General features: G+C 55.1%; 2 protein-coding genes across 4 annotated transcripts in view; one reads left to right on the forward strand and one right to left on the reverse strand.

Annotated features, from left to right (window-relative positions):
* Nucleotides 1-3725, reverse strand: part of MBTD1 (mbt domain containing 1) — a 34411-nt gene extending 30686 nt beyond the window's left edge. For both annotated transcript variants that reach the window (XM_029079918.2, XM_029079916.2), the window contains exon 1: nucleotides 3540-3725. The gene's annotated coding sequence lies outside the window, so the exon portion shown is untranslated. The remainder of the gene's footprint in view (nucleotides 1-3539) is intronic.
* A 427-nt stretch (nucleotides 3726-4152) lies between these two features.
* On the forward strand, nucleotides 4153-16262 carry UTP18 (UTP18 small subunit processome component). Of its 2 annotated transcripts, none has more exons than XM_029080022.2 (14): nucleotides 4153-4656; nucleotides 6012-6142; nucleotides 6822-6917; nucleotides 7831-7898; nucleotides 8312-8400; nucleotides 9352-9477; nucleotides 9578-9752; nucleotides 10530-10630; nucleotides 10849-10939; nucleotides 11210-11333; nucleotides 12888-13062; nucleotides 14295-14437; nucleotides 14997-15046; nucleotides 15447-16262. In XM_029080022.2, exons 1-13 carry the CDS (start codon nucleotides 4225-4227, stop codon nucleotides 15019-15021), a joined length of 1776 nt encoding a protein of 591 aa, XP_028935855.1. In that variant the 5' UTR covers nucleotides 4153-4224; the 3' UTR covers nucleotides 15022-15046; nucleotides 15447-16262. The 2 variants fall into 2 exon arrangements, with proteins under 2 accessions (XP_028935855.1, XP_028935856.1); XM_029080023.2 differs by having other exon boundaries at nucleotides 14997-15041.
* Nucleotides 16263-25449: the final 9187 nt, after the last annotated feature.

Genomic DNA, 25449 nt, shown 5'->3' on the forward strand with positions numbered 1-25449 from the left:
TCTGTACTCCCCCAAGCACCTAGTACAGCGCGCTGCACACGGTAAGCGCCCCACAAACACAACCGACTGATAGCAAGGGGCCGGGAGTCTTGTCCCACGGCCCTCTCGGGGGCCTCAGGCGTCAGGTAGTCGTACAAATCGCATTTACTAACCGCTAACTGTGCGCACGGGTACTGCACTGAGCACTGGGAGGGACTACCCGGGTGGAAATTAGATGATGGCGCAAAGTCACTGCCCGCCTAGGGACTTTGGTTTCCTCTGTTGTAAAATCGGGATATATTCCCCGGCCTCCCTCCCTCCCTCTAGACCGGGGAGCCCCTTGTGGGGTGGGAATGATAATAATAACCGTGGCATTTTTTTAGGCGCTATGTGCTGGGCTCTGTAGTGACCGCCGGGTTGCAGCCAGGCAAATCAGGATGGACGGAGTCCCCGTCCCTCGTGGGGCTCGGTCTCAACCCCCATTTTATAAACGAGGCCACTGGGGCCCAGAGAAGTGACGTGACCTGCCCGAGGTCACACAGCAGACAAGCGGAGGAGCCGAGCACGGGCTTCGGAGTCAGAAGTCACGGATTCTAATCCCGGCTCGGCTCACAGTCAGCGCTTAACAGATACTATCGTCATCAGTATTATTATTAATAATGTTGGTATTTGTTAAGCGCTTACTATGTGCCGAGCACTGTTCTAAGCGCTGGGGGAGATACAGGGGAATCAGGTTGTCCCGCGTGAGGCTCACAGTTAGTCCCCATTTTACAGATGAGGGAACTGAGGCACAGAGAAGTGAAGCGACTCGCCCACAGTCACCCAGCTGACAAGTGGCAGAGCCGGGAGTCGAACTCGTGACCACTGACTCCGAAGCCCAGGCTCTTTTCCACTGAGCCACCCTGCTTCCCTAGAGTGCTCTGCACACAGTTAGCGCTTAACATATACGGTAATTATTATTATTATTATTATTAGAACCCACGTCCTCCGACTCCCGAACCCGTACTCTTCCAGCGTGGCTCAGAGGAAAGAGCCCGGGCTTGGGAGTCGGAGGTCAGGGGTTCGAATCCCGGCTCCGCCGCCTGTCAGCTGGGTGACCGGGGGCGAGTCGCTTCACTTCTCTGGGCCTCAGTGCCCTCCTCTGGAAAATGGGGATGAAGACCGTGAGCCTCACGTGGGACAAGCTGATGACTCTGTATCTCCCCCGGCGCTGAGAACAGTGCTCTGTACGGAGTAGGCGCTTAACAAATACCAACATCATTATTATGATTACTGACCCACGCTGTGTCCCCTTAGAGCGCTTAGTACCTAGTAAGCGCTTAACCTTCTACCCTGTGAACCCCCTGTAGGCAGGGATTGTTTCTCTTTTTGTTGCTGAATTGTAATAAGAACAATAATAATACCGATGGCGCTCGTTAAGTGCTTACGCCGCGCCAAGCACTGTGCCCGGCACCGGGAGAGATACGAGGTCATCAGGTTGCTCACGCTTTTAATCCCCATTCTACAGAGGAGGTCACTGAGGCCCAAAGGGGCCCGCGCAAGCTCACCTGGCAGACGAGTGGCCGAGGCAGGATGAGAACCCACGTCCTCCGCCGCCCAGGCCCGCCGCCAAGCCCCTGTCCTTTCCAAGCGCTCAGGACAGGGTTCTGCGCCCGGGGAGCGCTGGATAAATGCCATCGAATGAACCGATGCAAGCAAGCGCTCGGAGAAGCAGCGGGGCTCGGCGGAAAGAGCCCCGGGCTTGGGAGTCGGGGGTCATGGGTTCGAATCCCGCCTCCGCCGCCTGTCAGCTGGGGGACTTTGGGCGCATCGCTTCACTGGGCCTCAGTGACCTCACCTGTAAAACGGGGATGAAGACTGTGAGCCCACGTGGGACAACCTGATGACCCGGTACCTACCCCGGAGCTCAGAACGGTGCTGGGCACGTAGTAAGCGCTTAACGCGGACCACCTCCGGCGCTTGGCACCCGGCGAGAGCTTAACAAACACCTCCTTCAGCGCTCGGAACAGCGCTTGGCGCCCAGCAAGCACCTCAATCCCATCTTTAGTGGGACTGCTTAACTGCCCCCCTTCGGCGCTTAGACCAGTGCTCGGCACATAGCGAGAGACCATCACCGTTCTTCTTCTTCTCACTCTCCGCAGCGCTTGGTCCAGCGCTCTGCACCCAGTCGGCGCTCGATGGATCCGACCGGATGCTCGAGTGGATTCATTCCTTCATCGGATCGTATCTATCGAGCGCCGACTGGGTGCAGAGCGCTGGACTAAGCGCTCGGAACGGCCAGTCGGGCACCAGACGGAGACCATCCCCGGCCCCACAACGGGCCCCCAGGCTGAACGCGGGGAGGCGGCCAAAAAGACCGAAGCAGGTAGGCAGCCGTCAATACTGAGATAAACGCAATCGGTGGGGCTCGGGAGTCGGAGGTCACGGGTTCTAATCCCCGCTCTGCACGTTGTAAGCGCCTCACTCACGTCGTCACCGTTATTACTACGGTCCCAAGTGCTCAGTACAGCGCCCTGCACACGATAAGCGCTCGATCAATACTACCGAATGAAGGAATGAAAGGGGGTTGGAGCAGAGGGGGTGGGGAGGATGGGGAGGGGGGGCAGGGGGAGGGCTCGGTCTGGGAAGGCCTCCCGGAGGAGGTGAATGAACGAATCCAAGGGTGAAGCAGAGGGGACGGGGGGAGGGGGAGGAGGAGCAGAGGGAGGGGATCAGTCTGGGAAGGCCCCCTGGAGGAGGGGAGCTCCCAGGAGGAGGAAGCAGTCCGGGCAGGCCTCCTGGAGGAGGTGAACGAAAGGGGGGGAGCAGAGGAAATGGGGGAGAAGGCGGAGGGAGAGCAGGAGGAGGGGCTCCATCTGGGAAGGCCTCCTGGAGGAGGTGAATGAATGAATGAAGGGGGGTGGAGCAGAGGAAATGGAGGCGATGGGGAGCAGGAGGAGGGATAAGTCCGGGCAGGCCTCCTGGAGGAGGTGCATGCGTGCACGAATGAAAGGGGGGAGGGAGCGGAGAAAAAGGGGGGGAGGGGGAGCAGGAGGAGGAAGCATTCCGGGCAGGCCTCCTGGAGGAGGTGCATGCGTGAATGAATGAAGGGGGGGTGGATGGAGGAGAGGGAATGGGGGAGCAGGAAGAGGGATCGGTCCGGGCAGGCCTCCTGGAGGAGGTGTATGCGTGCACGAATGAATGATGGAAGGAAAGGAGGGTGGAGCAGAGGGAATGGGGGAGCAGGAGGAGGGATCGGTCCGGGCAGGCCTCCTGGAGGAGGTGCACGCATGCATGCATGAAGGGGGGGGTGGAGCTAGAGAAGACGGTGGGGGGGGGGATGGGGAGCAGGAGGAGGGATCAGTCGGGGCAGGCCTCCTGGAGGAGGTGTACGCGTGCATGAATGAAGGAAAGGGGGTGGGGCAGAGGGAATGGGGGAGCAGGAGGAGGGATCGGTCCTCCCGGAGGAGGGGAGCTCCCGGGAGGAGGAGGAAGAGCCACGAAGGCGGGGGCGGGGGGGGGGGAGCCGTTAACGGTCGTGGGGGAGGGGAGGGGGGAGGTGGGGGAGGGGCCGGGCTCACCCGATCCTTTGTGTTTCCCATCAGGGCCTCATGGGCAGGGGCCGGCCGTGCTGACCCCGGCGATGGCGAGCGGGAGGAGGAGCGGCAGGAGGAGCGGGAGCGGGACGGGCTCCGATGGCCCCCGACCGTCGGCGCTTCCCCTTCCCCTCCCGTGGCCCCGGGACATCAACACCAGCAGCCTCCCCCGACCCTCCCTCCCTCCCTCCTCCTCCTCCTCCTCCTCCCCACGCCGCCGCGCCTGCGCCCCGACGCCGCCCCCATTGGTCCCCTGCGCCCCGACGCCGCCCCCGCCCCTTTCGACCCTCGGCGGCCACCGTCCGCGGCGGAACCCACCCACCCCCGCGGGGGGAGACGTTCGGCTCCTTGGCGCTCCTCCCGCCCGGGGGGGGCAAAGACGGCGACGGAGCGAAGGGCGCCCGGTGAAGACTCGTTTCAGGCGCGGGTTTCCGCCGCCGTTGGAGGGGCGCGGCTCGGCTGGGACCGCGTTGGCGGGTTCCGGTCCCCCCCCGCGGGCGAGATGGGCTCGTCCCCCCCCCCGACACGTGACGAGGGACCGGAGGGGGCGGGTCACGTGCCGGGGGAGCGGCTCCGCCGCGGAAACGAGGCTGCGGGGCGGCCGCGCAGGCGCAGCGCGCGTCCACGTGAAAGGTCGACGAGCCCAGCGGCCGCCGCCGCCCATCGGGACATGTCGGCGCCGGCGAAGCGGCCCGGGGTGCAGCCGTCCGGGGTGCAACCCAAGAAGCGGCCCGGGGTGCAGCCCAACGTGCAGCCCAACGTGCAGCGCAAGAAGCAGCTCAAGAAGCAGCCCAGGGTGCAGCCCCATGTGCAGCCCCAGGTGCAGCCCAAGAAGCGGCCCAGGGTGCAGCCCCATGCGCAGCTCAAGAAGCGGCCCACCGGGCAGCAGCCCCCTGTGCAACCCAACGGGGTGCGGAGGCGGCTCCCGCAGCCCCAGACGGCGAAGCAGGCGGCCGTGGAGGAGGCCCAGCGGCAGCAGCACGCCCTGGCCCTGGGGCTGCACAAGCCCGAGGTGGAGCGGTGCCTGGAGGAGCTGGTGTTGGGAGCCGTCGAGGAGGAGGGAGACGACGAGCTGCTGCTGCGGCGCCTAAGGGGCCCGGGGGTGAGGAGGGGGGACGGGGCCTGGACCCCAGCTCAGCTACCTGGGGGAGGGTCGTTGAGGGGACACCTGGGCGGAGAAGGACCCCTCCCCGCCCTCCTGGCCCGGGCCACGGAAGATGCACGGGGAGAAGAGATGGAGGGGAGCCTAGGGGTGTTGGGAAGGAGGAGGGAAGGGGAATTAATAATAATGGTATTTGTTAAGCGCCTACTCTCTGCAGAGCACTTGTCTAAGCGCTGCGGGACACCCAGGTTGTCCCACGTGAGGCTCCCAGGTGAAGGAACCGAGGCACAGAGAAGTGACTTGCCCCCAGTCACGCAGCTGACAAGTGGCGGAGTGGGGATTCGAAGCCGTGCCCTCTGAGTCCCCAGCCCCGGCTCTTGGCACCGAGCCACGCTGCTTCTCTGGGAATTGATCCCAGATCCTCTGGGATGGAGGGGAAGGGGTGCCAGGCGTCCTGGGAAGAGCCCCATAGGGGCCTTGGGGGCAAAGTCATGGATGGGATCTCAAGCATCTTGGGGAGGGTCGTACAGAGGACATTTGGGGAGAGGAGGACCCATCCCAGACCTGCTCCTGATGGCCACATTAGGGGCCATAGGGAGAGGAGATAGAGGGGAACCTCGGGGTCCTGGCAAGGGGGTGGGGGAGGCCATCCCAGGCCTCTTGGGATGGAGGGGAAGGGGATCTGAGGTGTCTTGGGGAAGGTCCCATAGGGGGCAAGGGATGGACGGGATCTCCGGCATCTTGGGGAGGGTCACGGAAGGACTGGTCCCAGGCATCTTGAAAGGGGGCCAGATAGGTGATGCAGGGAGAGGAGATGGAGGGGAGCTTAGGGGTCCTGGGAAGGATGGGGGACGGGATCCCATGCGGCCTGGGGAGGGCTGGATGGGGGCTGCAGGGGAGGAGAGGGAGGAGATCCTAGGCATCCTGGGCAGTATGCAAGGGGGGAGAAGTGGGAAAGTGGTAGAGGGGCTCCTACGCATCCTGGGGAGGGAGGGATTTGGGATGGGGGGGGAGAGGTGAGGATGAGAAGAGAGGGTGGAGAGGCTCCCAAGGATCCTGGGGAGGAGTGGGAGGGTGAAGGATGGAGAAATAACTGGGGACCTCACCCCAGGTCATCTCATCCCTCTCTCCTTCCCTTATCTGCTCTTTGATTTGGCCTGCTGGAAAGTTCTCTTCTCCGACCCAGCCTGCTTGTGACACACAAAGTCCTACGGCTGGCCTCCGCGTCGTAGCCCAACTGCTCCCCGTTTTTCTGACCCTGGCCCTCGGCCCCCTCCGGCGTCCTCTCCCATCACTCTTAGGGCCTTTCCCCTGAGAGCCCTATAGGGAACTCCAAAGTTGTGTCCGCCCTCTAGGACGCCCCCGTGGGCCGGGGGAAACTGTGGAAAGACTCCAGTGATTCAGAAGAGGAGAACGAAGCCAAAGACAACTCTGTCTCCCAGCGGAAGCCGGTGTGGAGGGATGAAGAAGACGAAAAGGAAGAGATGTAAGTTGAGGCACATCGGGGGGTTGCCCGAAGCATCCCTCTGGGCGGCCATCGGTCCCTTGCTCCCTTGGCATCCGATCTGGAATTCTCTAAGTAGTCGCGGGAGCTGCATCGACTGAGCGCCCACTTGGTGCGGTTCACTGTACGAGGCATTTGGGAAATACAGAATAACAGAGTGACGTGATCCCTATCTACAAGGAGCTTAGATTTCAAGAGGAGAGACAGATAGCACAATACTTGAGACCAGGCAGGTTCAAAACAAATCAAGCGAGTTCTGTTGGTGAGGGCGGAGGAGGGTGCCAACTTAAGGTCATAAATGCTGGAGTTGGCCAAAGGGGTGATGGCATCCAGTGCGTGGGGAAGTCAAGCGGGTAATACTGGAATGAGGAAGGCTCCAAAGGGTCCTGTCCCAAGTGGGGATACTAATTCGTGTACTTCTGAAAGGGTGGTTGTGAAGCTGCTGAAGTAGCCGCTCTCTAGAAATAACCACCTGCGCCGATGCAGGTCATCCCTTTGTCTTTCTCCCACGTCTAGAAAGGATAACGGGAGGAGAAAAGCCCAGCCGGGCAGCTTACAGATTCTCCAGTGGCTTTTGCTTCCTTCGGGAACACCTCAGCGGCGAGAAGCAGTGAGCATTTTGGAACGCTTTTGCCAATCAATCCGTCTCTCCCTTTTATAGGATTGACATGACCGACCGCCATCGGAGCAGTCTGATAAAAAGCTCCCAGGAGAAGCAGCTTTCCAAAAAGCAGTTCCAGAGGAGGCTTAGAGAAGAGTGAGTGTGTTACATGTTGTTTATAGTTTTTTTTCCCACCTTTTCGTCGTGGTAGACATCTGCTTTGGCGCCTCATTCTTTTGGTAAGATGGTGGATTTATCCCGATGAACTTCTTGGGGTTTAAGTCTGTATCCCTCTGGGGGAAAAAAATAAGATGTAACTCGTTTTGAGACCAAACAAGTATGTGCAGTATGAGGCAAAGTAACTGTACTTTGGCATACAATACCGTGTCTGTGTCGATACCAATTTTACATATGGTCGTAACCATTGGCCAAGTTAGGTAGCTAAAGCCAAATGGCCCTTTCCCGGACGTCGGCCGCCAGATTGCATGTTTGATTTTAGTGGATTGCTCCAAATCCAAATCTAAGAAGAGACGAGTCCCCCCGCCCGCATGGCACTTGCACTCTAAAGTGGGAGACAGAGGTAAAACACTAAGATAAATTCAGATAAATAATGGAGTGGACAGTTGAATCAACATCTGCATGCAGATCGCGAGGAAGGGGCCGGGGGGTTAACCAGGCAGGATTGTGGGGTTTCGGGAGACTCCGAACATGGGGAGGGCTGTACTCGGCCTATGTTGGATGTATTTCCACCTGGCATTCCCAAGCGCAGAAAGACCGTGTCGCTCTTGCTCGTGCCCAAGCTACAGCCCCACTGGGGGTGATGGTGGCCCGCCCCCCCCGGGTGGGGTGGGCTGAGGGGGCACCTACTAAAAGGGTCACGCCCTCTGGACATCAGCAGCATCTCCCTCACAGGAGCTCGTGATGCGGCCTCCCCTGGAAAGCAACTTTGAAGGCAGGTTGGGCGTAATGCTGCTGCTCTGGGGTCTTGGGGAGGCCCCCCCACCCCCATCCCAGACTTGTGGGCAGAACCGGTGCTCCGGACAAAGCGCAGGGTTGCGTCTCTCCTCAGGTTTCAGCAAGCGATGGGGGGAACGCCGGCGTGGGCAGAGATCGGCAGGAAGAAACGCCATTCCGACGGTAGGTGTGGTCTGTCTTGTCTGCCTGGGCCCCGGCCTCCCCTTCGGCCTCTGACGGGGACACCCGAGGGCCACGGAGGACGGTCCTGCCAGACGTCCAGCTGCACAGCTGGGGATCGGCTGCTGAGCACAGGGGAAGGGTCTTGGAAAGAGTCCAGATGCCGTCCCTGCCCCACCAGGGACTTGCAGTCTGAGAGCTGTGCTTCCGTGCACAGCAATGAGGTTGGAAGAAGCCACGGTGCTTATGAACCCGGCGCGCTTGGGGCCCAGAACCTGACTTGTGGCTGGTCTTGTAAAGCCAGGCTGGTCCTCTCCCTTTGGCTTCCTGGTGGGTGTCGGGGGGAGCGGGGCTCTCGTGCCCGGGGTGGCACCACGCGTTCTAAACAGGGGGGCCCTGGGGCTTGTTCACCCTAGACGACAGCGAAGACGAGGAAGATAACCTGCTGCTCCGGACCGGGAACTTCATCACCAAGTCGGCCTCTTTGCCGCAAGGAACCTTGGAGGTGAGGGGTCGCCCTGGACGGCTCCGACCCTCGGTATCGGCGGGCAGGTGCCTCCTCAGCCCGAGGCACCTCCGGGAATCCGGAGCCCCCCTCCGGGCTGGGGTACGGGACCTTCCGCCTCGTCTCTTCTGGGCCCCAGCGGGCCCCGCGGCTGGGCGAGCTGGGCTCCCGGCTCCACTCGCCTCAGGGCTCCAACGAGACAGGGGAGAGGGCAGTCGAGGCTGGGACAACGAAGAGCAACGGCCTCCTGGGCCCTTGGCTCTTCCAGTTGCGTCTCCTCTCCCTTCCCCCTCACCAAGGCGGGGCCGACTCCCGTGGGAGAATGGTCAGCTCGCTGCGGGGCCCGGAAAAAAAAGGGTCTGTCAGCCTTGGACATTGGCCAGGGGACTGAGGGAAGGGGAAAAGTGGGGCCCGTAGGAGAATATGGGCCTATGGAAGACATTATCAGTGCCCTGAAGCAGGGGACCTAATGGGAAAGAACACGGGCCTGGGGATCGGAAGGATCTGGGATCCAGTCCCCACTCCGCCACTTGTCTTCTGTGTGACCCTGGGCCAGTTACTTCATTTCTCTGTGCCTCTCCGTTACCTCATTTGAAAATGGGGTCTAAGACATTGAGCTCCACGTGGGACGGGGATTCTGTGCAACTTGACTACTTGGTATCTACCCCAGTGCTTGGCACATACTGAGGGCTTAACTGATATCACAGATATTATTATGTAGGGCGGGAGATGGAAGGAGAAGGCCAGGACCTCGGTAGGGGGGCCTGGGAAATGCTGAGGGAAAAGGGCTTGGGAATGGGGAGGAGAGGCAGGGAGGGACCCGCGAAAAATCTCGGGAATTCTACCCAAACCTGGGGGGTGACGTAGAAACGGTCCCATCGTGGTTTTCCCGCTGTCTCGGGTGCCCGGTGGGAGAGCAGATGCACAACCCAGACCCTACCTTGTCCCCAGATTAAGATGTGCCCGGATGCCAATTGTCAGCTTCCTTCGTCTGGCCCTCTCAGTTCCGTCCGGTTCCATCCTTCTGCTCAGGTGATGATGACCGCCAGCCAGGACACTTCCCTGTCGCTCTTCCAGGTAGGGAGAAGGCATCTGTCCCAGCGTGCTCTGCCGCCTGGCTCTGTCCCTTCCGGGAGCCCCGGGGGCCGGGCTTAATCACACCACTTGTCTCCGTCAGGTGGACGGCAGAACCAATCCCAAAATTCAGAGCATCTCCCTGCAGCACTTTCCCATCTACCAAGCCCGATTCAGTGCCAGCGGGGAACAGCTCATCGCCACGGGCTTGCGGAGCAAGATCATTTACGTGTACGATATGATAGGCGGGAGCATTAGTCCCGTGCACCAAGTGAGAGGTGAGGTTGGTCCAGAGCCTGATTGCGGGGGTGGTTAGGCAGGCAGCGGGTCCTAGAGGTTGAGAGCTGCCAACTGGGAATCCCGCCTCCGCCCCCCACCCGCCTCGTGACCCCCACAGGTCGCTTCATCTCTCCAGGCCTCCCTTTCCTCATCTGCCCGACGGGGCTTCCGACGCCAGCTCCCTTAGACTGTGAGCCCCGAGACGGACGGGGACAGCGTCCGATCCGACTCCCTCAAATCCAAGCTGGCCCTGAGTAATGGATGAACATTGGCCCTTACCGTCAATTGCATCCAGTTACCGACCTTGTCAAGAATTTTCCCTACACCTCTGAGAAAGTTTCTCCGCGAGGTGTTGCGGGCACGACTCCCTCCAGAAGCTAGTGACCGGACTCTGAGGTTCATGATTTTATTCCCTCCCCAGAAGTTGGTCACACAGCGTGTGATTTAAGCGCTCTGTTTAGAGAACGGTCAAACCCACATGTTAGAAGTCACAGGCTTAAAGTCTGACTCGCCCAGATGACCCTGGTTACCTCTTGCTATCTCCTGGGGCACACGGTGCCTTCTCCCGACCATCTTGGAGGCAAACAAGGTGCTTCTCACCATCACCCCACCTCTGTGGATCGGGTTCTGGGCCTAGCCCGAACAGCCTGGGGGGCCGGGGAGGGTGAAGGAGAGGAATGGCACTGAGTTTGCCCTTACCGGGCGCTGGAACGGATATCCCGTGAAGCAAAGGCAACGAGAGCCTCACCATCTTGCGTCTGTGTTCCTGCTTTCAGGGTTGGAAGAGAAGTTTGTCAGGAAATTTGAGGTTTCTCCGGATGGGTCCTTTCTGCTGCTTACTGGCACAAAGGGCTATCTCCATCTGCTCTCCATGAAGGTGAGATTTCCCCGCAGCAGCCCCGCAATCGCTTTCCTCCCTCTTAGGCTCTCTGGGGATGTGAAGTGCCGCAAGAAGAGGGTGAGGGGCTGTGTCTAATGCAGAGCAAACGGGGGGAAAGAACACATCTTATAAAATAAAGGGGGTTCGATTCTAGGGCTGGCTCTGTTTGGGCTCCCCCATCCACCGTCCCAGGTAACCCGGTTGTTGTCTTTCAGAGCAAAGAGCTGATCGGGAGCATGAAGATCAGTGGGAGAAGTCAGGATTCGGTTTTCTCCCCAGATAGCTCGAAGGTCTTCACCACATCCGGTAACGGGGGCCGTCACGGGTTGGATTTGGGCTCGGCTCAACCGCACGGGGCCGTCCCCAAATGCGGTTAGGGCGCTGACCGTCCCGGGCCCTGGACCCTCGACTTGGGGAGGGTAGCAGAGGCCACTCGTCGTCCCCCCCCCCCCCCCGGCAAAACCACCCTTCAGTCCCCCTTCCCCACCTGCTCCCGTCACGCTACCGGGCTCTGATGTCGCAGCGTCCGGCCGGCAGCGGAGTCAGATGCGTTTTCTCTTGGCTTCTCCGGTCCAGACTCGGGGGATGTCTTCGTCTGGGACGTGGGCAGCCGGAATTGCCTGCACCGATTCACCAACGAGGGCTGCTTCCTCAGCCAGTGCATCGCCGTGTCCAGGAACGGGCAGTACGTGGCCTGCGGGTGAGCGACGGGCCCCCGCGCCCCCCTCGCTCGGCCTTCCTCCCGGTGTCCCAGCCGGGGCTTGCGACCGGCCGGAAGAGCGGGGGCGGGGCTGGAACGGGCCTCGAGGCCCCGGCCGGTCGGAGGATCCCTGCCCCCTTAGGTGCCTGTAAGCCCCCCAGCCAGGTTGGACCCACTGAAAATCCTTGGTCGTCCTCAGGTCAGTGATACGGAGCGCTTACTGTGTGCAAAGCGCTGTCCAGGCCCTGGGGAAAGTATGGGACAGGTTGCAGTCATGGTCCTGGAGGAGCTGACGGACTAGGGAACCTTCCGGGAAGGACGTAGTAGCTAGAGTTAGCTTTGGGTCCCGACTGGATTGTTGTGGCTTCACTCGGGGTTGGGTGCCTTTGGGCCAGCCCCCGGTTAAAGCCCTCTTGCGAGAGTGCATTTTCATCTCTCTCATGGCACGCTCACTTTCCAAGGCCACCCTCTGCTCCCCTGGGCCCGGCAGCTTCTTCCTCCTCTCCCGCTCCCCCTCAACCTTAGAAGTGCTTTCACTGCCCCCAAAGATTAAAACCCACTCTACCTGCTCTAAAGGGGAGGTGACGCTATTATGTTAGCAAAAAGTAGCTCTTTTGCCACGCGAGCTAAGCAAGGTAGCACTTGGGCAATTAAATATTTAAATAGGTACACATCAAAAACCGCCTGTGGGTTCTGATAGTCGGTGGTTGAGGAGGTTATTATTCCCCCCAGTTGGTCACTTCTGGAAGCTTCCAAATGCCCTGTGCGTTAATTCCCTGTGAGATTCCATTAGGCCTAAAGTCGTTTTGGTCATTCCATCGGTGGAGTTTACCGAGTACTTACTGTTGCAGAGCACTGTGCAAAACTCTTGGGAGAATACAGTACGGTTGGTGGTCCCGATCTCCATCCTCAAGAAGCTGGCAGTCCAGCCGGGGTTTCACTGAAGCCTCTGCTTGAGTGGAATCCATCAAGAGCTGTAGCTGGGGAGATCCCCCTTCTAATAGTGTCAGTAATAATAATTATATCTGTTAAATGCTTACCATGTGCCAAGCACTCCAAGCACAAGGGTAGATACAAGGTGGTCAGGCTGGACACAGTTTCTGCCCCACGTGGGGCTCACAGTCGTCATCCCCGTTTTACTGATGAGGTGACTGAGGCACAAAGAAGTTAAGTGACTTGCCCTAGGTCACATACTAGAGGTGAAGCCGGGATTAGAACTCCTCTCCTCTGACTCCCAGGCCTGTGATCTATCCTCTAAACTATGCCGCTTCTATGGCGTGGTTGTGAATCAGCAGAGCATTTGGACCCCATCGCTCTGCAGACCTTCCTCTGCAGAAGGGGAGCTTCTGGTATCAGCAAATCTAACATAGTTCCCCCCCAGCGCCTGACCCCTTGACCCAAGCCACTTTAGATAGGTGTCTCCCTTGCCTGCCCTGTATCTACAGCCCTGTAATATTTCCCGAAGTAGGTCAGAGAAACAGGTCCGTGGACGGGGCGGGAAGGCTCTCTACGTCTGCCTCAGGGCCGGGTTCGCGGGTTCTGCGTCCGCCTCAGGTCCAGCACCGGAGTAGTGAACGTCTACACCCAGGAGGCTTGTCTCCGCGACGCCAACCCAAAGCCAGTGAGAGCCATAATGAACCTGGTCACGGCGGCCACGTCACTGGCCTTCAACCCCACCACGGAGCTCCTGGCCATAGCTTCCAACGAAACCAACGAGGGGCTCAAAATGGTACGTTAACCCGGCCTCCCCACATCCAGCCGTGTCAGGGGAGGGAGTCCAGTGGGGGCCTGTTTTTGGAGACAGCCTGTCACTCAGCTCTCAGTGTGTGGGGCTGAAAAGGTATCCCGAGGTCATACTTCTTGCATACAGGACCTAGAGGGGCATCAATAACAACAATAAGAACAGTGGTGTTGGTTAAGCAATTACTATGTAGTAATAATAATTTTGGTATTTGTTAAACACTTACTCTGTGCCAGGAACTATACTAAGCCCTGGAGTGGCTACAAGCAAATGAGGTCAGACCTCAGTTTCTGTCCCACATGGGGCTCAGGGTCTCAATTCCCATTTTATAGATGAGGTGATGGAGGCACAGAGAAGTGAAGTGACTTACCCAGGGGCACACCTCAGATGAGTGGTGGAGCAGGGATTAGAACCCATGACCTTCTGACTCCCGGGCTTCTGGAAATCTGTGCGTCAAACACCCTGAGTGCTGGGGTAGATAAGACAATCAGCTTTTACATGGTCCCTGACCCACAGGGGGTTTCTGAGGGGTAGAAAGGAAAGGTCTCCAATCCTCCTATCCTACATGAGAAGATGGAGGCCCGTGGATGGTGACGCAGCGGGCAAGTGGCGGAGCTGGGCTGCAAATCCAGGTCCTCTGACCCCCACCCTTGGGCTGTTTCCACTCGACCACAGTGCGGTCCTACATTTTGTCCCCTGTGAACCCCCAAGTGGGTTTCCAAGCATCTCTGCTCGTCCCCTGTTTGGCCAGGCTTCCCCGCCTGCCAGGGAAGGAGGCGTCCACTGCAAGTGAGGTGACCTTCTGAAAAGATGCCTGCACTTGGGGGCGGCCCCTGGCTGGCCGTGCGACTTGGTCCTAGTCCCTTCATCTCTCTGGGCCTCCATTTCCTCAGCCGTCAAATGGGGATAAGATCCCCAGTCTCTTCTCCCTCAAGGCCGCAAGCCTCACCCGTGACGGGGATCGGGTCCTATCTGAGCCTCTTAAAGCCATGCTGAGCACAGTGCTTTTCCCACCGCTGAGTGCACCCCATACCGAAGTTAGATCTCGCCAGCATCGGGTCCGGCCGCATCGAAGGGAGACGCCCTGAAGGCCCGTGAGGCCACCTGAGCCTCTAGGGAAATGGGGGGGTGGGCATCCGTCTGGACGCGGGACCGCTTCCGGTCTTCGGGGTCCCGCGTCGGGGCCCGTCTGAGCTTGTGGCCTTCTCTCCCCTCGGCAGGTCCACCTCCCTTCCTGTACCGTCTTCTCCAACTTCCCCCAGAGCAACAGGAAGGGCATCTTCCTGCCCCAGTCCATGGACTTCTCTCCCAAAAGTGGGTTTTTTACACTAGGGAACAACAAGGGCCGAGCCCTGCTCTACCGGTAAGTCGCGGCGACCTCGACCCAGCGTCCCTCTGGTTCTGTGCCGTACCGAGCGGCCGGGGAATTAAGGTAGAGAAGCTGTCCACCGGCCACCCAGTCAGGCCCAGTGTGTCTGGTACGCTGGAGGCTTAATTCGGGATGGGTCGTCTGAACGGAAGACTTGGGCCCACCTGCTAGCCGGGCTGGGCGACGGTAGGGGTGGGAGGCCGGTCGGGCACCCGGCTGATGCCGGGACCGAAGGGACCCCGTCTGGGTGCCTCCGTGTTGGCCCGTGTCCGAACAGAAGTCGCCTCTCCGGTTCCCCGTCGCCCTCCGGGTCCTTCGCGTCACCCGATGCCGCACCCGTGAGCCCCGCCTTCTGAGATCCAGTGGACCGTCTAACTCGTGTTCCCAACCACCCGGTGGACGTCCAACAGCCGCCGCGGGCGGCGGCGGCTCTCGCGGAGCTCAACGTCAGGAGATGTTCCTAAATACCCGGGAAGGGGGTTCGCTCCCCCGCCTCATCCTCCCCGACAGATGCAGTTGGGGGAGGGTGACGTGGCCGTCTTTGCTCTTGCAGGTTGCAACATTATTCAGACTTCTGAAGGGGTTTGCCCTGGGCGAGGTAAGGTGCGTGTTGGCCAGTGGGACAGGGCCCAGGGTTCTCTGGGGGCCATGGTGGGGGGAGACATGATTTGTCCGGTCAAGGCCGCACCCTTGGAGATTCATTTTCCACGGTCCTCTGGGAAGCATCAGAAGCAGCCTCTCTCTGGTGGGCGGGATGCTGCGGCCGGTTTGAGCCTCCCTGCAACCGCCTTGCTTGGGCTCCTCCTGCTCCTTCCATCAGTCAGAAATCAAGTCCATTTGGACCTGTTGGGAGCCCTCCGGAGGGGAGGTCACGAGGACTTTGCGAAAGGCGGCTTGGACGGGCGGTGATTACCTTGCCCGTGCCCCAGCCCCACTCACCGGACAGCGTGTTGCGGTGTTGGGGCCCAGGGAGTCATGGAGTCGTCTTCTCTTCCTTCCTCAGTTCGGCCGAATCCCCACAGCGGCTCCGGCCGAAGCCTCGTCTTACTGCTTCCTGGGACCTCTGAGCGGCTCCGAGATGAAGCCGGCGGCCGGGTCCTTCACCAAGGACTTTTTTAATAAACCTGTGTCCACTTGGCAAAGCAGGGCTTTTTCCCCTGCCCCCCGGGCCTTTCTTCTGTACGTCGTAGGGCCGCGGGAGTGAGCCGGCAGTAGCTCTGGCTCCCGCGTTAGCCAAGGGGCGACCCTTGATGGTCCAGTTTCCTCGGGACCGGGCTCACCCCATTCTTTTTGGCTTCGGCCTCAAAGCGCCCTCCCCGCTTCTGCACCCCGGGAGCCAAGGCCCCCTCGAGCCGGCCCATCCGCTTCCACCTCCTGGCTCTCCCCAGGGTCCCCTTGCTCTGGGAGCCACATCTCGGGTTCCGAGGGGCTGCCGCTCAAGCTTCCTTCCACCATCCATTCCCCGCTCGGGGACCACCAGGGAAACTGCTTTGAGCTGAGCAGGACTTGAGGGGCAGGGCCACCGTGGCCAGGCCTCAGGGCCTTGAGGTCCGGCTCCACCTCCGTGCTCACCCCGGCCGGCCACGGGCGTCTCGTCTGCTGACACGAAGGCCCAGGAGCCGGGCGTGGTGCTACCGTCCGGGTCCCGTCTCCCGACCCTCTGGGAGGCGGATGGGGTGGCACCACCGCTCAGCTCAGCTCATACGGAGACTGAGGGCCGCCTGCGGCCGGAGTCCACTAGGCCCTTGTCTCACCCTTCCCCTCGCCCCCAGAACACCCAGAGGCTTTATTAAAAACTGAATTAAAAGCACAACTCCTAGAAGCCTTCTAAACCCTCATTTCCTCTTCTCCCACTCCTTTCTGCGTAACCCTCGCACCCGGTGTTCACCTCAGCCTCCCGGCACTCGTGTCCCTATCCGTATTTTATTCTCATGTCCGTCTTCCCCTCCAGACTGTAAACTTGTGGTGGGCAGGGAACTTATCTTCCGACTCGGTCGTATTCTGCCGAGCACTAGTACAGTGCAGTACAGTACAGTGTCTTGCACAGAATAAGCAGCCAGTAAAGCTAATGAGAGCTAACGCAGAGGTCTGGGAATCAGATCCTCAGTCCAGGGCACTTGGTGTAATTCAGAATCTGTTTCCTCTGTTAAATGAACCATTGTAGGTGCCTGGGAGTTTTTTTAGACACAGATTAGTTAGTCTGAGTACTTCTGCTCTGTACTGAGTGCCTGGGGAGAGTACAGCACCCATGATCCTCACCCTTAAGGAGCTGAGGTGTTCTAAAAATGAAGTGGCAATAGAGGGAAGCAGCATTGTGAACTTCAAGTTGTTTTCATTTAATACTGAAGACAAGCACAGTGGTCTAGTGGAGAAAGCACAGGGCTGGGATTCAGGGTGACCTGGGTTGTAATCCCTGCTCTGCCACCTGTCTACTGTCTGACCTTGTGCAAGACCCTTTGTTTCTCTGTGCCTGCTTAACACACTCCTTGGCACAAAATAAGTACTTAACCAATACCGTAATAATTATACCTCATCTGGAAAATGAGGATTAAGATAATGTGCCCTGTGTGGCAGTAAAAATGATGGAATGAATGGGGGTGGACCATGCCCAACCTGATTGGTTTGTATCTATCCCAGCGCTTAGAATGGTACCTGGCACCTAATAAGTGCTTAAATGCCATTAAAAAAACCAAAAAACCCACCGCAAAACAGGAAGGTCTAATAGAATGAACACGAGCTTGGATTCTAATCCCATCTGTGCTACTTGACTGTATGACCTCGGGTAAGTCACTTCTCTGTGTTTAAGTTTGCTCACCTCTAAAATGGGGATTCGATACTCTTTTTTAAATGGTATTTGGCAAGCGCTTCATGTGTGTCAAGCACTGTTCTGGCACTGAGGTAGATAAAAAATTTAACAGCTCGGACTCAAACCTCCCCTCCCCGGGGACTCGGTCTTAATTGTAGGGAGGAGGCTTTCATCCTCATTTTACAGGTAAGTTAACTGAGGTAAGTGACTCGGCCAAGGTCACACAGCCGGCAGTTGGCAGAGCCATGATGAGAACTTAGGTCCACCGATTCCTAGACCTGTGCTCTTTTCATTAGACCTTGTAGCATCATGTTCATCCTCCTACATAGATTATGGGACAGGGACAGCCACTGAGTGGGGCCTGATTATCTGGAATCCACCCCAACAATGCTTAGTATAGTTTTTGTCATGTAATCCTTGCTTAACAAGTACCTTAATTGAGTGGTTTTCTCTCTTGGATGAATTGTGGGCCTAGAGCACAACCCAGAAGAGACCATCCAAAGGCTGAGTTCCACCCCCTCCCTAACATTGTGCTAATTGGCTCTGTGAGGACATGGGCCAAAAGGAAACCCCTGCAAGAGAACCCCTTCAGCCACTTGCACCTGTGTCTGGGATTTTGACAACACTCCTTTAAACTGAGAGGGAAGCTCTACCTCAGAAACAGAGGTAGCCCCTTCCACCTCACCTGAAAGCGGGTGTTAGTTCTCCTCTGGCCTGCTAGAGGCAAGCTTTGCACCACACACCGGGCTAGTCCCCTTCCGGTTGGCCTTTTCCTCAGCTGCCAGACTTGGTCCATTGCAGAAAACCAGGACCACTCCTTACTGAGTGTGTTATTCAAGGCCCATTAGCCCGGACCTTCTAAGGATTCTCTGTTCCAGGGTAAATGAAGTCAATGCCTGTTTAACAAACATTTATCTAACATGCATAGTCATCTGTTGGCTCAATTTTCTGGTATTTCTGTTCACTTAGGTGTTGACTGTCTAAATCCTTGGGCAGAGACAGTGTATCAGATTGGACACAGATTTGTGAGCCCCGCATGGGACAGGGACTATCATATCCCCACTTCTCAGAGGAGGGAGCAGAGAGATGGAGCCATTTGCCAAAGGTCCCACACCAGTTCGGGGCAGAGCTGGGCCTACAAAATGGGTCGCGGGACACCCAGTCTCTTGCTATTCCCAGGCCACCACACTGCCTCTTCTAACTTCCCATCTGATCCTTATAATTCATCTACTCCCACTGCTTGTACATATTTCCTTCTGTCTCCCCCGCCGAATGCCCTACCTTTTGAGTGGGAACTCCTCGAGGGGAGGGAATGAATGTCAGCATTTGGTTGTATTTTCTCCAGTGCATCACACCCACTACACATTTAAAGACTACCACTCTGCTACTGCTCCTACTACGGGTGGCTCTTGAAATGTAATACTGTTTATCCTGTCCTAGGGGCTCAACACCATACCAGACTTCTGGTTGCATTCGGTCTAAGTAGAGGGCCATGCCCCTCTCTTGAGGAGCTTACAGTTGCCAGGGGAGGTAGACAGATTTTGACCTTTGGCTTCAAGTGGGCTCAGCTGGAACCACCCCCACCCCACCTCCCTGACCAAGGACTGGTAGCCATAGCCTCTCTGGTGTTAAAATGGCCATTTTGGCAGCTCCTCTCTGGGGCCTAGAAGCTTCTAGGACTTCACCCCCCACCCCCAGGACTCTCCAGCCAAACTATTATGATGCTAATTCAAGCACTTGTCCTGTCCCTCCTGGATTACTGCATCAGCCTCCTTGCTGATCTACCCCACCTGTCTTTTCTTACTCCCCTCTGTCCATACCTCACTCTGCTGCCCAGATCACTTGTCTAAAAAGCCTTCAGGCCTTCTTTTCCCACTCCTCAAGAACCCCAGGGGTTGCCCATTCACCTCTGCATCTAACAGAAACTCCTTACCATCAGCTTTAGAGCATTTTGTCACCACACCCCCCTTCCTTACCTCCACAATTTCTCTCAACTCACCCTACACATGCCTCTGATGCCAAACTAGTCACCCTACCTCTATCTCACCAGTGACCCCTCACCCACATCCAGCCTCTTGCCTGTCAACTCCCTCCTTTCTATCACTTACCCAACCTTCAAACCCTTATTAAAATCACATGTTCTCCAGAAGCCCTGCCCCAGTCAAGTCCTCATTTCTTCCTCTCCCATTCTTTTCTGCATTGTCCTTAAAGTAAAGTTGGCACCATTTATTCATTCACCCCCCCCCCCCCCCAGCCCCACAGCACTTAGGTATATATCTAATTTTATTCTATTGACCTCTTTCTCCCCCCTTCTGGACTGTGAGCTCCTTGAGAGCAGGGATTGTCTATCTATTGCTATATTCTACTTTCCCAAGTGCTTAATACAGCGCTCCACATACACTAAGCGCTCACTAGTTACCATTGAATGATTGCTGATCTTGAAAATGGGCACACAACAACTCTAATTCCTCCTTCTCTGTGTTTGACAATCACTTTCCCAACCTTCAAAGCCTTATTAAAATCACCTGTCCTCCAAAAGACCTGCCCAATTAAGTCCTCATTTCTTCCTCTCCCACTCCCTTCTGTGTTGCTCTTATACTAGGGTTTGCACTCTTTATTCATCCCCTCTCAGTTTCCAAGCACTTATGTACCTAACCATAATTTAAATTCTTATTAATACAGATTAAGCTGAGGAGGAAAATTTTCTAGCAATTATTATCTTGTACTCTGAGTGCTAGAGTGCATACAGGAAGTGCTCAGTAAGTACAGTCAACACCCCCCTAACACTCCACCCTATAATCACCCCATTCTGGTCTTTTCATTCCCCTAGCCCCCCTATCTCCAGCACCACCACCACTTATCCCCAGTAAGCAGTGGGGCTTAGTGGATAAAACACAAACCTGGGAGTGAGAAACATGTGCATTTGAATCCCAGCTCCTCCCTGTGCCTGCTGTGTGACCTTGGGCAAGTCACTTAACTCACCTCATCTATAAAATGGGGATTAAGAGTGAGCCCCATGTGGGACATTCTCTTGAGTGGCTTATATCTACCTCCCACTTAATAGGCACCAGTACATAATAAATGTGGAACAAAAACTATTAAAAAAAAAATCCCCTCCTCTGGCTGTCCCTTCTCCCCCCAAAAGTACAGTTTGGGAACTCCTGCTCCATCATGGGAAAGCTCCCCTTCACTCTCAACCTCTTTCTGAGCCACTAACTCAATCTTCCCTGCCATTTTTGAGACCAGGTTCCCTCCAAACAAGGGTCTTCATGGCTCTTTTATCCAGAGAGGGTCTCACCTTCTCCCACTCCTGGGATTGGGAAGGTGATAGCTTCTTTTCCTCCCCCAGGTACTGCTTTTTTAGCATTCCATTTCTCCTTCCCTGCAGCTGAGAAGCAGTGGGTCATAGAGCTGTCTCTGGTGAAATGAGGAAGCAAAGACTTTCATGGTGGAAGTATCGGACTCTCCTTGCTCCCTCCTCCTTTATACTCTCCCTCATCATTGCATGAACCTGGTCATTGGCCAATTTACCAGAGAGCTGAGCTTGGGCCTGGGCCTGGCATTAACCCTTGGGGAGAACACCTGTGAAGGAGCTAGGCTAGAGAAACCAAGAGGGAAAGGAAGAAAAATTCATTTTCATTCTTTCATTCACTCGTTTATTAAGGGCTTACTGCGTGCAGAGCACTGTACTAAGCTCTTGGGAAGGTACTGTACAACAACGAGGAGTGACAGTCCCTTTCCACAATGAGCTCATAGCCTAGAGGGGGAGAGACACATCGATATAAATAAATAAAATTACAGATATATACATACGTGCTGCGGGGCTGGCCGGGGGAGGGCAGGGAAGAGAATAAGGGAGCAAGTCAGGGCGACACAGGGAGCGGGAGATGAGGAAAAGCGGGGCTTAGTCTGGGGAGGCTTCTCTTCTCCCTTCCCTCTGGGTCCCCCAATTCCTGTCACGCTGGGGCCTCAAAAGACCGTGGGAAAGTCAGCAGCCCAGGGCAGGGGCTGGGGCGGGGCTAAGAAGGGGAAAGGGTCCAGCAGCTGTGGCTGGAGCGGCCTGGACTTCATTCAGTAGTATTTATTGAGCGCTTACTATGTGCAGAGCACTGTACTAAGCGCTTGGGATGTACAAATCGGTAACAGAGACAGTCCCTGCCCTTTGACGGGCTTACGGTCTAATCGGGGGAGAGGGACAAGAACATTGGCAATCAATTGAATCAAGGGGAAGAACATCTCATTAAAACAATAGCAAATAAAGAGAATCAAGGTGATGTACATCTCATTAACAAAATAAGTAGGGTAACGAAGATATATACAGTTGAGCGGACGAATACAGTGCTGAGGGGACTTGTCACCGTGCGACCCATCTTCTTTACCTGGTACTTTTCCCCAGAACCGCTGTCCGGGAAGGTAAGCGAATCTCCTCCAAGACCGCTCACCATCTCCTTGAACCCATTTGGGCGATTCGCGCTTGAGGTTGCCTTCCTTCTCTCTTCCCTGGCAGGGTCCCCCTGCTTCCCCTCCGCCTCCGGCAGGGCCCGTAGCCTGTGCCCTTGACAACTACTTTACAAATACGCCACTCGGAAGAGAAGCAGGGGCTCCGGATGGATGCGTGCAAAGCGGAGGAAGGTTTGTAAGATGGATTTCCTGACCGCCTACAATGTACAGAGCCCCGGACTCAGCACTGGGGAAAGTACAATCGAGCTAGTGGACGCGTTGCCCGCCCTCAAGGATGACACGATGGATGTGTTAAGTAGAATGGCTGTGTGCCCCTTTTCAATCTCGGCATTCATTCATTCATTCGATCGTATTTATTCAGTGCTTACGGTGTGCAGAACACTGTACTGAGCACTTGGGAAAGTCCGATACACAGCGATAGAGACAATCCCAGCCCACAACGAGTTCACGGTCTAGGAGGGGGGAGACAGACGTCAATACAAGTGAACAGACATCAATAGAAATAAATAAAATGACACATCTGGAACACCACTCACGGAGAGGGAGAGGAAAAGCGGGGAAGAGAGAGGGAGCACGCAAGTGCGCCTTAGAGCGGAACATTCAACAGCTTCAGTTCTGGCAACGGTCAATAATAATACTTATGGTATTTGTTAAGCGCTTACTTTGTGCCAGGCACTGTACTAAGTGCTGGGGTGGATACAAGCAAATTGGGTTGAGATACAGTCCTAGAGAAGCAGCGTGGCCTAGTGGAAATTCTGGTATTTGTTAAGCGCTTACTTTGTGCCAGGCTCTGTACTAAGTGCTGGGGTGCATACAAGCAAGCTGGGTCGGATACAGGCCTAGAGAAGCAGCGTGGCCTAGTCGAAAGAGCCCGGCCTTGGGAGTCAGAGGTCGCGGGTTCTAATCCTGATGCTCTGCTGCTCGTCAGCTGGGTGACTTTGGGCAAGTCACATCACTTCTCTGCGCCTCAGGGACCTCCTCTGCAGAATGGGGATGGAGACTGGGAGCACGCAGGGCAACCCGATCACCTTGTATCCCCCCAGCGCTCAGAACAGTGCTCGGCACATAGTAAGCGCTTAATAAATACCTGCATTATTAGTAGCCCCAGGTCGCCCAGCTGGGCGGGGGGCTAGAAGTCAGGTCCTCAGAGTCCCAGGCTGGGCTAACCCTGTTGCTAGCAGGGAATGGGCTGAGCGGCCTGCAGGCACCGATGCTGCAAGAAGCGCTGTGGGCTGGGCGGATTCTCCTACTGCGCGTCTCTTGATGATGATGATGATGTTGGTATTTGTTAAGCGCTCACTATGTGCCGAGCACTGTTCTGAGCGCTGGGGTAGACACAGGGGAATCAGGTTGTCCCACGTGGGGCTCACAGTCTTCACCCCCATTTTACAGATGAGGGAACTGAGGGACCGAGAAGGGAAGTGACTTGCCCAAAGTCACACAGCTGACAAGTGGCCGAGGCGGGATTCGAACCCATGACCTCTGACTCCAAAGCCCGGGCTCTTTCCACTGAGCCACGCGGCTTCTCTTCCCTTTCCGGCCACCAGATGGCAGGCGCGGGGCGGCGGTGACTCGCTCTCTGCTCCTGGGTTCGTACGCAACGCGGGCCCACAGCCTAATAATAATAATGATAATAACAATAATAGTCAGAATCATAACAATCATAATCACAACAATCATTATCATCATCATCATCATCATAATAACAACAATTAAAGCAGTGGTATCTCTTAAGCGCTCACTAGGAAATAGTAATGATAAAAAAGAACAATGCTAATACTACTAATAATAGCAGTGGTATTTGTTAAGCGCTCACTATGTAATAATAATAATAAAAAATACTAATACTACTGATAATAGTGGTATTTTTTAAGTGCTCACTATGTAATAATAATAATTAAAAAATAATACTAATACTACTAATAATAGTGGTATTTGTTAAGCGCTCACGATGTAATAATAATAATAATAAAATAACACTAATACTACTAATAATAGTGGTATTTGTTAAGCGCTCACTATGTAATAATAATAATAAAAAATACTAATACTACTAATAATAGTGGTATTTTTTAAGCGCTCACTATGTAATAATAATAAAAGATAATGATAATACTACTAATAGTAGTGGTATTTGTTAAGCGCTCACTATGTAATAATAATAATAAAAGATAATGATAATACTACTAATAATAGTGGTATTTGTGAAGCGCTCACTATGTAATAATAATAATAAAAATAATGATAATACTACTAATAATGGTGGTATTTGTGAAGCGCTCACTATGTAATAATAATAAAAATAACAATATTTGTTCATTCAATAGTATTTATTGAGCACTTACTATGTGCAGAGCACTGGACTAAGCGCTTGGAATGGACAAATCGGTAACAGAGAGAGACGGTCCCTGCCCTTTGCCGGGCTCACAGTCTATTCGGGGGAGACGGACAGACAAGAACAATAGCGATAAATAGAATCAAGGAAAACAATAGCAAATAGCAATAATGACAATAGTAACAATAATAGTGGTATTTGTTAAGCGCTCATTATGTAATAATAATAATAAAAAAATGACAATACGAATAATAATAACAGTGGTATCTGTTAAGCACTTACTATGTAATAATAAAAATAAATGCTAATACTACTAATAATGACAGTGGTATCTGTTAAGCACTCACTAGGTAATAAAAAAAATAATGCTAATACGATTAATAATAACAGTGGTACTTGTTAAGCGTTCACTATGTAATAATAATAAAAAAATACTGATACTACTAATAAGGACAGTGGTATTTGTTAAGCACTCACTATGTAATAATAATAAAAAAAAATACTACTAATAATAACAGTGGTATTTAAGTGCTCACTATGTAATAATAATAAAAAACAACAATAATGATAATACTACTAATAATAGTGGTATTTGTTAAGCGCTCACTATGTAATAATAATAATAATGAAAAAAGATAATAATACTAATAATAACGGTGGTATTTGTTAAGCACTCACTATGGAATAGTAATAATAATGTTGGTATTGGTTAAGCGCTTACTACGTGCGGAGCGCTGTTCTAAGGGCTGGGGGGAGATACAGGGTCATCGGGTTGTCCCGCGTGAGGCTCACAGTCTCAAGTCCCATTTTACAGCTGAGGTAACTGAGGCACAGAGGCACAGAGGAGTTAAGTGACTTAAGAGACTGCATAGTAATAACCATTATAACAGTGGTCTTGGAGTGCTTACTATGTGCTGAGCACTGGGGTAGGGACAGAAGAGTGAGATCAGACACCTTCCAGGTAGTGGAAAGAGGAGTATTTCATTCAATACTATCTATCGAGCGCTTACTATGTGCAGAGCACTGTACTAAGCGCTTGGAATGGACAGATGGGTAACAGAGACAGAGTATTGGGCACTTACTCTGCGCAGAGCACTGGTACTAAGGGCTGGGAGAGAATATCCAGGTGGGAATTAGCCCTTAGGGGCTCACAATCGAAGAGTTTAAGCGGGGAGCCCCCCTCGCTCCCTCTGCTCTACCCCCCTCCCCGCCCCACAGCACTTGTGTATATACACGTACATATTTATAATTCTATTTATTTTATTATCGATGGGCCTGTGTCTATAATTCCATTCGTTTTTATCGAGGCTACTGATGCCCGCTTGCTCGTTCTGCTGCCTGTCTCCCCCCTTCTAGACTGCGAGCCCGCTGTGGGCAGGGATTGTCTCTCTTGGTGGCTGAACT

The sequence above is a fragment of the Ornithorhynchus anatinus genome, chromosome 15 (assembly GCF_004115215.2).
Source record: "Ornithorhynchus anatinus isolate Pmale09 chromosome 15, mOrnAna1.pri.v4, whole genome shotgun sequence".
Lineage (NCBI taxonomy): Eukaryota > Metazoa > Chordata > Mammalia > Monotremata > Ornithorhynchidae > Ornithorhynchus > Ornithorhynchus anatinus.

Bases quoted from the DNA above. Each gene is read 5' to 3' on its own strand.
- UTP18 (XM_029080022.2), top strand. From the start codon at position 4,225: ATGTCGGCGCCGGCGAAGCGGCCCGGGGTGCAGCCGTCCGGGGTGCAA. The intron at 6,918-7,830 runs GTGAGTGTGTTA...GTCTCTCCTCAG, and splicing joins CAGAGGAGGCTTAGAGAAGA to GTTTCAGCAAGCGATGGGGG. The intron at 13,063-14,294 runs GTACGTTAACCC...TCCCCTCGGCAG, and splicing joins CCAACGAGGGGCTCAAAATG to GTCCACCTCCCTTCCTGTAC.